This window comes from Lissotriton vulgaris, chromosome 5 (genome assembly GCF_964263255.1).
Source record: "Lissotriton vulgaris chromosome 5, aLisVul1.2, whole genome shotgun sequence".
In the NCBI taxonomy this organism is placed as follows: domain Eukaryota; kingdom Metazoa; phylum Chordata; class Amphibia; order Caudata; family Salamandridae; genus Lissotriton; species Lissotriton vulgaris.
Genome location: NC_141693.1, coordinates 741,181,344 through 741,197,296, shown reverse-complemented (window position 1 = coordinate 741,197,296; position 15,953 = coordinate 741,181,344). Strand labels below are relative to the sequence as shown.

At 42.9% G+C, this 15,953-nt stretch overlaps 1 protein-coding gene across 1 annotated transcript in view; it reads left to right on the top strand.

The window, feature by feature from the left end:
• The window catches only part of CASP9 (caspase 9), a 186,284-nt gene that overhangs the window by 136,361 nt on the left and 33,970 nt on the right, over nucleotides 1-15,953 (top strand). Inside the window, exon 8 of the mRNA XM_086922176.1 lies at nucleotides 15,478-15,657. Coding sequence (XP_086778302.1) covers nucleotides 15,478-15,657 — 180 coding nt within the window. The remainder of the gene's footprint in view (nucleotides 1-15,477; nucleotides 15,658-15,953) is intronic.

The window sequence follows — 15,953 nt, the reverse complement described above, 5'->3', positions numbered from 1 at the left end:
TCGTCTGCGTAACTGACGATCTTAATGCCGAAGGGATGAACCACTGCCGCCAACGGCTTCATGTAGATATTAAATAATGTTGGGCTTAATGCCGAGCCCTGAGGAACTCCGCATTCCAACCGCTGGACTGATGAAACTGTATCTCCCTCAAAGACTTGGAAATGGCGATCACTGAGGAAGGAGGAAATCCAATTTAGTGCAGCGCCCGACACCCCGCTCATTCTGAGACGGTTAATTAAGATGGAATGTTTAACAGTGTCGAACGCTGCACTAAGGTCCAACAAGATGATAGCTGCCCTTCCTCCTTCGTCTACCAATTTCCTTGCCTCTTCCGTTACTAGCAACAGTGCAGTCTCCGTACCATGGTTAGCTCGAAATCCTGTCTGGGTATCATCCAGCAGGTTATTTGATTCAAAATAATTAGTGAGAATGTTGTTTACATGTTTCTCAACTAATTTACTAAGCCATGGCAGGAGGGAAATTGGCCGATAGTTGGATAGAGTGGATGGATCCAAACTAGGCTTTTTGATCAATGCTTTCACCATTGCGCACTTCCATGGTGACGGGACTATACCAGTAGAAAGGGAGAGATTTAATATTTCCATTATGGTAGTTTGGACAGAATTAATTATTGTTTTTAGTTGATTGGGCGGCGCAGCATCTGTTGGCGATCCTGAGACTACTTTGCCAATAATAACGTTAAGTAGCTCTGGTGTTATGGGGTCTAGACGATCTAGGACAGGCACTCCAATTAAGTTGATGTAGTGTTGAGTGTCTGCATCAATTTGGGTTGGGGGGAAGGTATTATATATCGTTTCTATTTTTTCTCTAAAGAATGTTGCAAGATTGTTACAGCGTTCCAGGGCTCCTTCTTTAATAGGGGGTGTTTTAGTTGGATTAATCAGAGTTTTCGCTATTCGAAAAATCTCTTTTGGAGAGTTTGCTGCAGTGGCTATTTTTTCCTCATAGAATTTGGCCTGTGTTTCTTTTATCTCTTTTTTATAACTCCTGATGGCTTGCCTGTATTTCTCTTTTGTGTCTTTCGATGGAGAGGCTCTCCAAATTCTTTCAAGTCTGCGACAAGTTTGTTTTTGCGATCTTAATTGGGGACTATACCAGGGTGCAATGTTTTTCCTATCATGTTTCTGTATAGTGACTTTCGGAAGAATGGAGTCTAGCGTATTTTGAATCCAGATATTGAAGTTGGTGTTCGCTTCTTCAATGTTAGTTCCTATTACGGGTTGAGTAGCTTTTAAAGAGGTTTGCCATTTATCTAGAGGTAACTTGCCCCACTTCCGATCGCGTATTACATTGGGATGGAATGTTTCTTGCATTTTTTTAGTGGCCCAGAACTTAGGAATTAGAAAATGGTCAGTCCAGGGCAAGGGGGTAGTATCTCCCGCTGTAAGGTTTTGCAAATTACTGAATACGGGGTCTAGTAGATGTCCTTTCTCGTGGGTAGGTAATGAGCATTTTAGTTCCAAGCCTAAGGCCTGAAAGCCAGATAGGAGGTTATTGGTAGTGGACAATGAACCATCATCTAGATGAATATTAAAGGCTCCTAAAGTGGTAAAATTAGCCATGGTTATCACTTGTTCAGAGGCTAAATCAATTAATTTGGGAATAAAATCCTTGAGTGTGTCTGGGGGGTGGTATATCAGAGTGCCAGACAGACAATCTGTAGAGGATAGCTCTAAGGAAAAAAGAAGGTTTTCTCCTTCTGTGAAAATAGATGGCAAGAGGCGGCAGCTATACTTATCCTTGAAAATAATCGCTAGCCCTCCACCTCTGCCTGTGCCACGGTCCAATCTACAGATATTGTACCCTGGAGGCAGGGCGCGAACAATATCTGGTTCATTTCCTGTTTGGATCCAGGTTTCGGTTAGAAATATAGCATCCAATTCCCGTTCTTCTATTAGGAGTCCTATTTCTATGCAATGTTTTGGCAAAGATCTGCAATTTAGAAGTGCTAGATTGTAGATTGTAGTAGACGTATAGTTACTATCTCGATAATCTTGCATTTTAAAATGCCTATCACAGTGTTGACATAATAGAGGAGACGTGGCAGGATCCAAAGAGTGTTGACATATCGTCAACTCAGTGGATCTAAGACGATGAAGAGTAGTATTGTCATATCTACAAAAATTTTTATCTACCGGACTTAGGGTAACGGCCCCTTGCCCCGTCCGGCCGCGGACGGGCAGGACTCTGGCACCACTCCGGCACAGGTCCGGCACGTCCGCTGACCGCGTCCGCTGCGCGGAGGCATGACCATTTGCTTTTATGTTCAGCTGGAGCGCGTCACCGCGCTCACCCACACCCAATATGGCCGCTGATTCGGGATTGGCTGCCCGAGACCAGCTCTCAGCGTCGGTACTCAGCTGAGAGTGGCCCGGTGACAAGGGAAGGGGGAGAGAGATCTCTACAAGGTCTCCTCGCAGTGTCAAAAATAGAACAGCTTTGTAGTCAGCTGAGACACACACACAGGTTCAATAAACTCAGTGCAATTTTTTAAAACACAAGTATTACGAATCTCGCTAAAATACTTCTTAAAATAAGGGAAAGAGAGACCTCCCGGCTGTTTGCCTCAAGAGGGTGAGAAGCGCACTTCTTAATCAAGTGAGCCCGTCCTAATGATTCCTTTTATGTTCAGCTGGAGCGCGTCACCGCGCTCACCCACACCCAATATGGCCGCTGATTCGGGATTGGCTGCCTGAGACCAGCTTTGTAAGGGAGTCCCCTCATGGCGAAGAAATGATTATGCCTGCTTTCTCAAATCATATTCCAATTCATAGAAAATATATATATGCAAGAAAATGGGCAGTAGCTCAAGCCCCTGCATTATATAAGAATCATGTAGGATGGGATGAGGACTCTCCTCCTCACAAAATCCAGTTAAAATGTCAACCTACTGCACAAAGACAGTACCCAATTAAGCAAGAAGCTAAAAAACAGGTCAGGGAGATTTTAGATCAACTTGAATACCAAGGGGTGATTGAAACATCCACCTCTCAAATGAGCAATCCTTTGTTTCCTGTCTCCAAACCAGACGATTCATATCGTCTAGTCTTGGACTACAGACACCTTAACTCATGTTGCAAAACATTTGCGGTACAAAATTCGCACAGTGCAGCACTAATGAATAACATAGTTCGCAAAAAATACAAAACAACATTAGACATTTCTAATGGATTCTTTTGTCAAAATATTGCACCGGAAAGCAGATACTTGACCTCTTTCTCAATAATGGGGTCACAGAAAAATTTCTGTAGACTCCCACAGGGATTCAAGAATAGCCCAGGATTATTCTCAGCCAGAGTAACAGAGTTACTACAAATGTATGTTGATGAGGCATTATCTTATGTCGATGACATCTATCTCACAGACGACGACTTGGATACTCACTTGAAAAGAGTGAACACCATAATACTTGGGTTCGCAGCAGAGGGTTACAAATTCAACTTTAAAAAGTCACGAATTGCCCATCTAACGGTCCTGTTTTAAGGATACGAATTATCAAGTGAAGGCAAAAGCCTAGCAGACAACTTCTTAGAGAAGTGCGCTGTACTCCAAGCACCAAAAACGCTGAAGAACTTACAATTGATTCTAGGCTTCCTGAATTTCGGAAGAACTTACATTCTAAATTATGCAGAGAGGGTTAAACCTCTCTACGAATTAATAAAACCTGATTTTAAACCAATCAACTGGACTCAAAAACACACAGAAATTTTGAGATCCCTGCAAACACACTTGTTAGCTAAAACAAAATTAGAAACACGTGACAATACACGCAACCTTGTAATCCGAGTCATCCCAGGAAGATACGGATTCACGTACCTGACCTCTAATGAGGGAGAAACGGTACCAATAGCATACAAATCACATTTGTACACACAAGCAGAAAAAACATTAAGTCTTACAGAAAATACTGTAAAGGCAGTTCTAACTGCTGTAGCAAGAGAACGAGCCCTAGCCCAAGGCAAAAGAATAACTGTTTTCACAGCAGAATCAGCCTTCGAGGCGCTATTCAGCCCAGTAAATCTAAAAACAGTGGCACTAGATCCAAAATGGATACAGTGGGAAAATTCTCTTGATACAGAAAAAGTGACATACTATTATGTCCCGAACATGAAAAAACTGAATGATTTGAAATATGAAGAAGAATATCCTCTGCCAATCAAAATTCTGCCTCTCCAACAGTACTCTTGTATAATATATACAGACAGATTTGTACAGCATTACAATGTAGATGATAAATCCTACAATACAGCCTGCGCGATTGTTAAAGGTCGCTGGCTCTGCGGTAAATTCAGACAGAAAATAACAAAAACTGAATCACTGAGAAACTGTTCGGCTCAGCGAGCTGAAATCAGATCTTTAAAGATGGCGCTTTAAAATGCCGAACGTGAATTCCCGAAACTAATAGTGTGCGATTCGCATTTCTGCGTCAAATCTTACAATAATGATTTGCAGAACTGGGTTCAGAATGATTACAAAGATGACACAGGTGCCACAATCAAGCATAAAATGCTTTGGAAACAGGTAGTTCTTTTACAGAAAGAACTACAAAAGACTCACGTGATACACACTCGGAGTCATCAACGTGATGGCGTTCATGTTGCAGGGAATTCATTGGCTAATACAGCCACAGCGGAAGCAACTCAACCGGCTTCCGTAGCCACAAAAAAGCGTTCAGAAAAATACATAGACGGGGAAACCATGCTGGTGGTAAAAACGTCTTCAAAAGGTAACTGTGCAGCACTACCCGTGAACTATCCACTCAATTATACATACGTAATAGACACAAACTCCGTTCCTTTTGCTCGAATCCCTGGAGTGGGGGATAGAGTGATTCCAAACACGAACCGGAGAGTCTTATTAATAGCAGACGCACACATGGGTGATGGTCCAAGGCACAAACAGATGAAGGAATCTCTGACAGAATTACAATCAGAATACTGGTGGCCGAGGATGAGCCTGCAGCATTATAAATTTGCGAAGAGCTGTCCAGACTGCAACAGAGACCGCAGTAACGAGCCAACCGGAGTATTGCCATGGCCATTTCTGTAGTTAGCATAAGGCTATCTATACATAAAATCCAGCGTCCTATTAATTCCTTTTAAGACTAAAATTCACTTAAGAATGTGGCCCCAGCGCTCGGCTGACGCCAGAACTGTTATAAAAGATTTGCGAGTCTTTATCGGCACATACGCAATTGCCATGCTTCATTCTGACCAGGGTCCTGCTTTTAGCTCTCGAGCTTATAAGGAGGCCATGACCAGCATGGGCATTGGATTGCGGTACTCTTGTTCCTTCCATCCTGAGGGAAACGGGGTTGTGGAAAGAAAAAACCGAGACATAAAGCAATCTATAACGGCAAAGCTATTAGGTTCGGGTGATGGGTGGGTCCAACATTTAACAAGTGTCCAACGTAGTCTTAATAATCTGCCAAGGAATTCTCTAAAAGGTTTCAGCCCGTACGAACTATTGTTCGGAACTAGAATGTATGTTCAGGACTTAGATAGTCATGCTTCAGTGGTAGAAGATAAGAAAAAATGCTTTTACATCAAAGATCGTTTGGCTGTTTTACAGGACTTAAATGAAACAGGAAAAGCCCTGAGCAACATAAAACTAAAACAGCAGCCAACAACCACTGAAGACACACCACCTGTCCCAGCAAGACCTGTCTGGATTCCAAAGATTGGGGATCTGGCCAGAGAGAAGATTGCGGTGAAGAAGGAATTTGGGCCTTCTTACAGAAAAGCAGTACCTGTCTTAGCAATCAACGGAACAAGATCAGTTGTACTACCGCCCCTTGCTGGTAAAAAGGAGAACCGAGTTGTATCCATCGACCTGGTAAAACCACATTCATGTGGCCAATAATAAGTAGTAGGCCCAGTGGACTCCCAAGAAATAGCAGCATACCAACATTTGCTACAATCCAAGAGGTTCAAACTGAGAGGCTAATCACATTTGATAAACCTGCAGTGAATAAAAAATGACTATGCAGCAATGCCATGGAACTTGTGCCTCTTGAAACCCAAATTGAAACAGTTCGTCAAGAAACACCAGTCTACAATGATGTAGCATCAGAATGTGCTAATGAAAGGCAAATTGAAAAAACAATTCCAACAATTGACAGAACTGCATCTGGCTACTTCATCAATTTCGATAACTTTTCTGAAGATCAAAGCGAGCCTGAAGTAACGCCAGCAACAAAGACTTTTTAAGACAAAGCAACAGAACTCTTTCATCAACTCCAGGAAGCATATCTAAATGCACCATTGATTGAATATTGGATTATATTAGGGGTATCATACTCCTACTATTCCTAATTTTAGTTCTGATTTTAGGAAAATTTATTACAGTACAATGGACACAGCAAGTCAGAACATCAACTTAGTTCTGAAGCCACACAAGTCATCTCACATCGAGAAAAGAGAACTGTCATCAGTGAATGTCACAGCCATTCCAATACCCGGCGGGTAGTTTGGGACAAAACAGATTACGAAATATATGGACCGGTCGAACTCTTGAAATATCCTCATCAGTTTAAGGTTTCATTAAGTGACTTTGTAAAACCAAGTACATTCCCTGATGATTGGGACTTTGAAAGCATAAATAATATGAGTATATACGCTGCTTACAACAAGGCATGGATTAAGCAACACTTGTCTTTACTTAAAGAGGGTGCTGATTTGCGCGATTTTATTATGGGACCACGCAAACAGCGTCAAAAACGTTTCATAGCGACCAGTATCTATGCTGCGTACAACGAGGCTTGGAAAGTCACACAAATTGAAACAGCTGAAAAAATACGAGAAATTGATCGTATTAATTTGGAAAAATCACTTTCTGTTGTGGACAACGGGTTAATGACTCTGTCCTCCAGAATATATTCACTGGACAGTATTGTATCATCTGCTATAGATTTAATAGATCAGGACTTGCTAATGTTACAACATGGTCAGTCGCAATTACGTTCTATTGTACAGCTAGGCTGGACGTTGCAAAATCTGCGTTCAGGCTATGTGCCTTGGCGTTTAATCAACACAACTTCATTGTTCTCTATCTTTAACCTTACTGATAAACAAATCAGTTTGGCACAGAAAGGAGTAGACTATACGATTCTGAGCATTGAAAAACTTGAGAGATTACCATTGACAATGTCAGAAAGACCTGTCATTGAATGGATAATACACGGAATTATCACAATTCCGATAACAACTTTCCAATTTAAAAAATGCCAAGAGTATATACCAGCAGGCCAGTATGAAAGGTTGGCTAAAGAGTACATTAAGTCATCATGGAAATTACCTTATACACACACATGTTATAGTGATAAAAACCAGAATGTATTTCTTAGTGGTAATAATTGTAAACAATCACTAAGCGGTATACTTCTGTGCCAAGGTATTAATTTACATGGGGCCTGTGAAGGGACTTCAAATAACCTTTCATGCCACCAGCACGGAACACCTGCAACACAGATAGAGCCATTCTTTAGACAACTTTCTAACGGGAGTTACGTTCTAATAACGGACCACAGTTGTGGCATGGTGCCAGGTAAAGCATATCTCATAAGCGTTAGTTCCATGGTCACTTGCTGTATGTAAGCATTGTATCCAAACGGCCCTGGAGACTCCGAGGCGACGATTTGGCCTCCGTTGAATATCTCTTCTATACGAATTGATACTTTAAGCAGAATGAAGTCTGTGCTTTTACAGACAACAGTGCCCATCACGTCATCAAAAGAAACGTATGATCTTCAAGTTGCAAGGACAACGGCAGAGATGCATACACTTTTATCAACTAATTGCCCCGTGCATTTCGTAGAAATGCTAAGCCAAAACCTAAATATGTCCGATGCCAGTGGTGTCGCAAATGTATTTAAGACAATTTTTTCGGGATTGTTAACACCCTTCGAAGCAGTCCTGGGCATCTTTCCCAATTTTGTCCATTCGGTCTTTGGCGGCCTACCACTACTTTTGGGACTCGTAGCAGGAATCTTATTTTTGACCCTTCTGCTCAGATATGGCAAGCCAAAACACAGACATGACTCCGGCAACAATGGAAGAAACGATCCTAGCAATACGCTACCGGGACCGCATAACTAAAGTCCTTGGATTAGCCCTGCTAAGAGATCTGAATATGACCTGGTTTCTTTCATTCAGACCTATATGGCAGAACTGCATCTTACCTGTGCTTCGATGTATGTTATGCGGAGAAGAATGCGTGTTAGACACCTGTCTTACACTACAATCAGCAGTGCCAATGGATGTCGATACTTTGCTAAGTCCAGTAACGGCTCATGCATCGTGTTGTCCCCAGGGGTTACCAATCCTGATGACGGCATTCGTTGAGACTTCTGCACTACGATTAGGTGATGGCAGTGAAGCAAGAAATGAGAGCAACAGCACCCAGGAACGACCTTCTGTGAGCATTGCTGATCCCGAAATCGATGATAGCAATCGTTCTCACGACTGCCCAGTTACAGCATTTTCAACCATAGTCGAACTTTCACCTGAAGCTGTAGACTGTTTTTTTGCACATCTATCTGAAGTCATGTTCTCCCCTGAACCAAAAGAATAACTTTTAAACCAACCAGCACACGGCGTTCCCATGAACTCTGAATTCGGCCTTCAGCTTTGAAAAACAAAAGCTACTGAAAACATTTGAAACTATTTTTTTGTCCCTGAAAACGAAATGATTTTTTCAAAATTTCAAAATATTTACCTTTTCTTTTTGGCACGCTTACTCTGCTTACAGTAGAACTATTCATAAAGAACAGAGCTTCTATTTCTAGCAAATCTAGAGACAATATGTTACCGCAGCCTCTAGCACTCTCACAAGCAATTTCATTTATATGTGATGAAATAGTCTCGACCTTCTTTTCTGTAATTAAGAGACATTTCATGTGTAATTTTCGCAAGTCGTTCAGCTAAAGATATGCATTAATGATTACACTGCTTAAAAGCGTACAGTACCTATAACGTTCCGTGTATTTCGCATACACCATTTCGAATGCAAAATGTATTTTGGGGTGGGTTGGAATACACTTGCATCTTTATTGCTTAGTTTTTAGTAATTGATGGACATAAAACCGCGGAGTGGGTGATGTGTTTTATCTAGGAACCTGATTCAATATTGTGACTTTATGCCCCTATCCGGCTATAATCAATAATATCCCTATAATGGCATAATAATCAGAACCATATTTCAGTAAATCGCCCTTGCAGTCCAAGGCACAGCAAAAGCTACTTCCTTGGATTCCTAGAGAGCACACAGAGTTCTTTCGACACACCAAACCTCCAGCAACCTGGGAAAGCCCCGCTTGCTTTTGTTTTGATTTGTAATAGAACTCCTGCGAGCACTGTAAGAACGTCCAGTTCTTAGTGACATCTTTATTGACGTCTTATGTCCAAACCTTACGTCAAACTTGGCACCTTTCAGGTATAAATATACCAATGTTGCCTTAAGCAAACACACAGTGGTGATTCTGGAGCAGAGCAGCTAATCTACTTTCCGAGAGCCCAGCAGAATTGAGAAGCCCACGGACGCTGCCCCTCCTCTTTGACGCGCTGAGAAAGACGCTGTCTTTTCTCCTGCCGAGAAAATCCAGCTCCGGTGTTTCCAGCCTACCCTTGCGGGTGACTGGAATATCGAGTCCTGAGAGAGAGATACCAGACCTCCTTCATTCTATTCCCAAGGTACAGTGCTGACTAAACCTTTAGAGAGAATTCTTGAACAGATCCTTGGCAACAAACCTACTTAACTTAAACTGCTACTTACTTACTCCTTCCCACGTATTAGGCTTAGGTCAGGTAGACCGGGGTAGGCTTAGTTTAGAAGCACCAGTTGAGCACGTTAGCCTATGTATATATGTATATATATTTTATCCATTTTAAAGTGTCTTATGGCTAAGAAACCATATCAATGCTTTTACAGTATTATTTCATAATACTCCTTTTATTGTACGTACTTTACTTTACATTAAGTATTGCAATTGTGGCAATTCATTTCTCTTGCATGAGAAGGAAGACTGCTCAATAAATAATACCTTTTATTGAAAACGCCAGTCTCTCTATTCTCTGCACCCTGGTGAAATTAAATATGCACATCTGACTGAGTGAAATAGCTGTCTATTGTTTCACACGACTCTAGAGATTGACTCTTATTCTGTGGAGCAAAGTTGTCATGTTTATGCGGTTGTCGGAAGCTGAATCCCTTCTTGTCTGAGCCAGGGAAGCTGATCACTTCCTATTCAGTCAAGAAAGTTTCCAGATACCTCTGAGCTAGCTGGCGCAAACCTAAATTAAGTCTAACATAGTCAGTAGAGACCTAGATGACCTCAGTCCTACTTCTGCACGGCTGTTTATGTTATTCCAATGCGCAGGGCCTATAGGGAAAATAGGAACTATATTACAATGCCAAGAACCGATGCATACTGGTAAGTAGCATATTCCTTCTCTATCTTGTCCCAATTGAGAGTTACACATGTAAGATGTTGCAAGGCACCTCCACTGTTAACCAATGTTACAGACAGCCTTTCAAAAGTGAAATACAAAATACACAGTATTTCACTATCAGGACATAACACACACAAGCACGTGTCCTACCTTTCATATACACTGCACCCTGCTCATTTGGGTAACTTGGGCCTACCGAAGGGGTGCCTTACTTGTAAGGAAAGGGAAGGTTAGAGCCCGACAAGTGTGTGCACTCGCCATGTGGAAATGACAGTTGAAAACTGCACGCACAGATACTCCTGTGGCACGTCTGAGACACATTTACAGAGCTACTCATGTAAATGAATTTCGTATACTTGTAAAGCGCACAGCTGCCCCAGCAAAGGGGCGTCCCGGCGCTGTATACCGCTGGGGAACCCATCCTGGCTTTCCCTGTGAGATAGTCCCTCCTAGGCATCTCCAAGGTGAAGACCAGCATCCCCGGCGCTGATGGGGCCGGTAGTAGAGATTAAGCAAGCTATTGCCCAGAGTTGCTGAGTGGGACCCATGGTTGGAGTAGGCACCGAGGCGAAAATTATCGAATCCGCTGACCATGGCCCAAGACCCTGCCGCGTCGGGAATGGAACCCTGGTCCCCGGCCGACCTCTGCCTCCGGGTCTGCCGCCTCTAACCAGTGAGCCACACCACTCCACGTGAGTGGCACAACCAGTGCTGCAGGCTCACAACTATTATTTGGTGTGCAGGCCATGGCACACTCAGCGCACTTTACTAGGAACTTAATAGTAAATCAGATATGCCAATCATGGATAACCAATCATAATCACAATTTAATGATAATGTTAATGGACATTAATAGAGCGCACTTACACCGGGCAGCTTCATGGCGCTAATTTACACAGAGAGAATATGCACTATTAGCAGTGATCCGCTGTGGTAAAGTGCCCAGAGTCCTGTAGCCAACAAAAACGGAGTAAAAAAAAAAGTAGGCAACATTTTAAAAGTTTGGGGATACACCTGCAAAAGGGCCCAGATCTAACACCCTACTGGATATCTCCCACTCTAGATTCCACAGCAACCACAGCACCGGAACCTCTGTCATCGCTGCAACTGACAACATCCGTACCATCATGGATGAAGGGAAAACTGCAGCACTCAACCTCTCTACAGCCTTCAGCATCGTCTCCAACATCGCCCTCATCACATGATTCCATAACTCTGGAACACATGGCCTCACCCTGAGTCACCTGTCCTCATTCCTCTCCGACAGGACCCTGGGCATCAGGCTCCCGCAATCCACCTCCCAACCAAAGAACCTTTTCTGCTGCGCCTCTCAAGGATCCTCGGTGAGCCCTACCCTCTTGAATGTCTAAATGGCACCCTCTTGGGACGCGAACAATACCATGGGTGATTCGACCCAGTTTCTGGACTCCACACGTACCCGTGTGCTGCACTGTGGAATATTTTCTTCACCTTGCGATTTGGTACCATTGATTGGTTTTTAAAACAGACTCATTGCAGTTTGGCGTCCCTTCAAGATAAAGTGAATTGAACCTCTTCCTCTGAATTACTACGCCGTCATCCTCCTACTAATAGGTTACCCTGCCGGGTTGGAATTATCACCGGATTAGGGCCCTCACAGATATTGATCCAGTCATTGAGCCCTGAAGAGTTATAGTGTCTAGATTTGTACAGACCTATAACGAAACACGTGTCGGCTGGCTGTGAATGTCTACTTATGTGACTACCAAATAAAAGGAGATATACTTCATTGAACCTACGTGGGACTTTTGTTACTGTAATCATATTAAGCAGCACTCTACTTGCTTGTACTTAATCTGTGTGCGCGGGATTTTGTTTCCCAATTCAAACTGCTCACCCACGCTTGCAAAGCACTCCACAACGTTGAACCTGGCTACCTCAGCCACCTCCTCAACTTCCAAAAACCTACCAGGCAACTACACTCCGCATCGCTCCACCTTGCGCAAATACCATGCATAAGCAGGAGCGAGTCAGGAGGATGCTCCTTCTCCTCAATCGCCACCAAATCCTGGAACAACCTTACACACCACATCAGGACTTCCCCTGCCCTTCTCTAATTATGCAAGAAACTGAAGACTTGGCTACTCAACTAGGAGCCCGATAGGCCTACGCACTTCCCCCTCACCTGCATACAAACCGGGTGATAAGTGTGCTCTACAAATCCACGTTACCTTACATAACAAAGCTAGGTTTTTCAGTCTGCTTTGCCCCAATTTCTGTCAGATCTAGAGTGCACTTTTAACTGACTGGAATCTGGCAAGAGGCAGTTAGTTGAACATTGCATATAGAGGTGCCCACAGTTTTTTTTGTCCCACGACTGCTTTGAGGATAAAAATGTACAGCCTACTGCTGGCTGGGTAATAAAGATTTTAGAATGTGTCTGGTCCTAATTCCAGTTTGAGTGTAGTCAGTGTACCAAGTAGGTTATAAGAGGAGGCTCCCTATCTAAACCAGGCAGGAATCCCCTACTGACAATTTTCAGAGTTTTATTTTTATTTTAAGAGGTTCCTCAATATTGAGTTAGTCTTTCAATGCCGAGAGATATGTTCCTCATTCAATGTCTTCGTTGTGATTCATTGAGGCCTGCTGGAAGCCTTAGGGTCTTTCCTGTAGAGACATGTAGTTGTACGATATTTCTGTAGCGTGATCCTAGCCAGAAGGTGGCAGAGCACTGTACAAGGTGCAAAACCAGCACTAAAGTCAATGGGTTATAGTAGAAGAAGCTGGGTTTTTAATGGTTAATGCATTGTGCTATAGTGTTCTTTATAAATATGAGTCTTCAACTTCCAGGGTGCATGGATGCAAAAAAGGCCTGCTGTCTTGTTTTTTCTTTTTTACCCTTCTTAGTCTGCAGTCTGATGATGTCTTGGTTATGGGTGTGCTGAGAACCTCCAGACTTGGTGAGCCTGTCTGCGAGATAAGTGGGGGTGCTGTTCCTGATGGTTTTGTGAAAGATGCAGCTGGTTTTGACCATGGCATTGGACTGCAAGGGAAGCCAATGAAGTTCTATTAGAATGGGGGTGATGTGATCATGTTTCTTCAGGCCCTAGATGAGATGTGCTGAGGCGTGCAGGATTCCCCTAAGGAGGCCCAGGGTACCTCCATCCAGATGCAAGAGTACTAAGACTTGAACATCAGCCATGAAGTCTTTCTGACCAAAATGGTTTGACTTTCTTTAGAGTAGAGAGAAGGTACCAGGCTGTCTTTATTTTTGGTAATATGTTTCTTGAGGGCTTACTTGGTGTCCAGGGTGATTACAAGGGACTTGACAATCGGGGAAGTTGGGATTTAATCCTGTAAAGTTTCATGTCATTGCGCATGGTTTGTTCTGTATCTTGTTTAATGTTTTTGGCAAATAATAGGGATTCCATCTTGGTTGGGCTAAGCTTTATGTAGGCACTGTACATACAGGTATGGCTGATGTGCAGGCAGTATTTGAGGCGTTGGATGTACGAAGCAGAAGAGACTTGCAAGTACAGTTGTATGTCATTGGTGTGTGGGTGAATCTTGAAGGTATTCAGTGCGATTAGATCACCTAGCTTCTCAATGTAAAGGTTGAGGATGACAGGAGACCTTAAGGAATCTGGGGGAACTCCACAAGTGATAGGGAATCTTTTGTAACTTGGAGGTGCCTATGTGAACAAACTGTTTTCGGTTGGAAGGCTAGGAGGGGAATCATTGAAGGACATTGCTGGTGAATCCCATTTGAGGAACAGAAGCGTTTGAAGGTGGTGTGGTCAACTGTGTCAAAGGCATGTAAGCGGTCCAGCAATATCGCCAGGCAGGAGCATTCTCCGTGCTGCAGTGTGACCTTAAGCCAGATTGGTAGTTGTACCTCCTCCCAACCTCTCAGCCAGTGGGCAAAGACACATAAAAAAGTTCATTTGTATTTCAAAAATAGAATGGGTAGAAGTGCACATATGTGCAGGAGAAGATAGTGCATGCAGTGTATGATGCAAGCATTTGTACGCGCATTGGTGTGCTGCTTGCTGAATAGACCACTTTGAAAGCATTTTCTGACCTGCAGCTGGTTTGCAATTTAACCCACAATGCTAGTAATGTGAGGGAGACTGTGCTCTAAGAATACTAATTAGTGACACACATTTGCGAGTTGTTCAGTAAGGGCACATATGTCTGTCTATTTCAGAGTAAGAGATAACTGAACATTTGTTGGTCTGTAAGAGAAAGGAGGTCATTTGTACTTTCTATGGACTGTATCGGAAGGTAATAGATCTGTGCTGTTTGGGATTCAAAGAGGTTCATCTGTGTTGGAGATTGGTAGACATGTCTCGTATGTAAAAGGGTTTGGGATGTCTTAGCTAACTCAAGTTTGTGATGTGAAATATTACATCTCCTCTGTTGTTGGTAGGGACTGCTACATCTGCAGTGTGAATGGCATGGATTGATCAGCGAAGTCCATCTGGCAGAGAGGTGGGTCTGTTTTTTATGCTCTGTAGGAGTAACTGGTAAACCTACTTTTTAGGGCTCTCTCAAAGCGTAGATGATGTGTTGCCTGTGGCACATCATGGTATAACTGAATTCTGTGGTTTGTATAGTGGTGGCACCACTCTGCTCTGCCTAAGCAGCACAGGGAAGGCGTGGCAGAGAGAAGATACTCAGTTGCTTAGGGTCTAAGGAAGGAGGCCCTTCCTGCGTTGGAATTGCTGAAGAGCCCACCACATGGAAGCTGATGCAATGGCATTTTTCCTCCTTGCATAGGTTTTCCAAAATATCCATTTTTAAACCACTTCAACATACCTGTATGCATCTTTGCTCTCTGCCCCATCTCCATTCCCATTTCTAAATGTCTTGTTCTCTCTTCATCCCACTGGTGGTTGTTGAATCAGATTGTGCCCCCTGTAATTGACAGATTATTTTAACCAAGTTACTTCTGGCCCTTTATTGTGAATGAAAATAGCAGTAATCTTTCTTCTTTGATGTGTGTCTGCTATTTATATGGTACCTGCAGGTGGACGGGACAGGGGCTTTAAGATGGACACAGCAGCACCAGACATCGTAGATCAGAGTGCATCTGTACAGAGTGATGCTACACCATTTGGCATGCCCACAGGAGGCCAAGACCAGCCGGATGCAATTGCCAGTCTCCCTACTCCATGTGATGTCTTGGTGGCCTATTCAACGTATCCTGGTGAGTAAAGTAGGTGTTTCCATTCAGCAGTATTCCTGTTGGATTTATAAGCTAATGCCAGGATTTTAAATTTCTTGTGGGTCAATATTGGGTGTTTGAATCCAAAGAGTTAACATTCAAGAAATTGAATTGTCTCATTACCCCAGACCTTTGTATGGTCTCATTACTAGTCAGTGTGCGCATATTCTCTCATTACAAATGTAGCACTTACTTGAGATACACATTATCTGATCTTATAATCTCTTTTTAATATTAATATTAGAAGCTAGTATTACCTTTATGAAAGAATTTTAGAA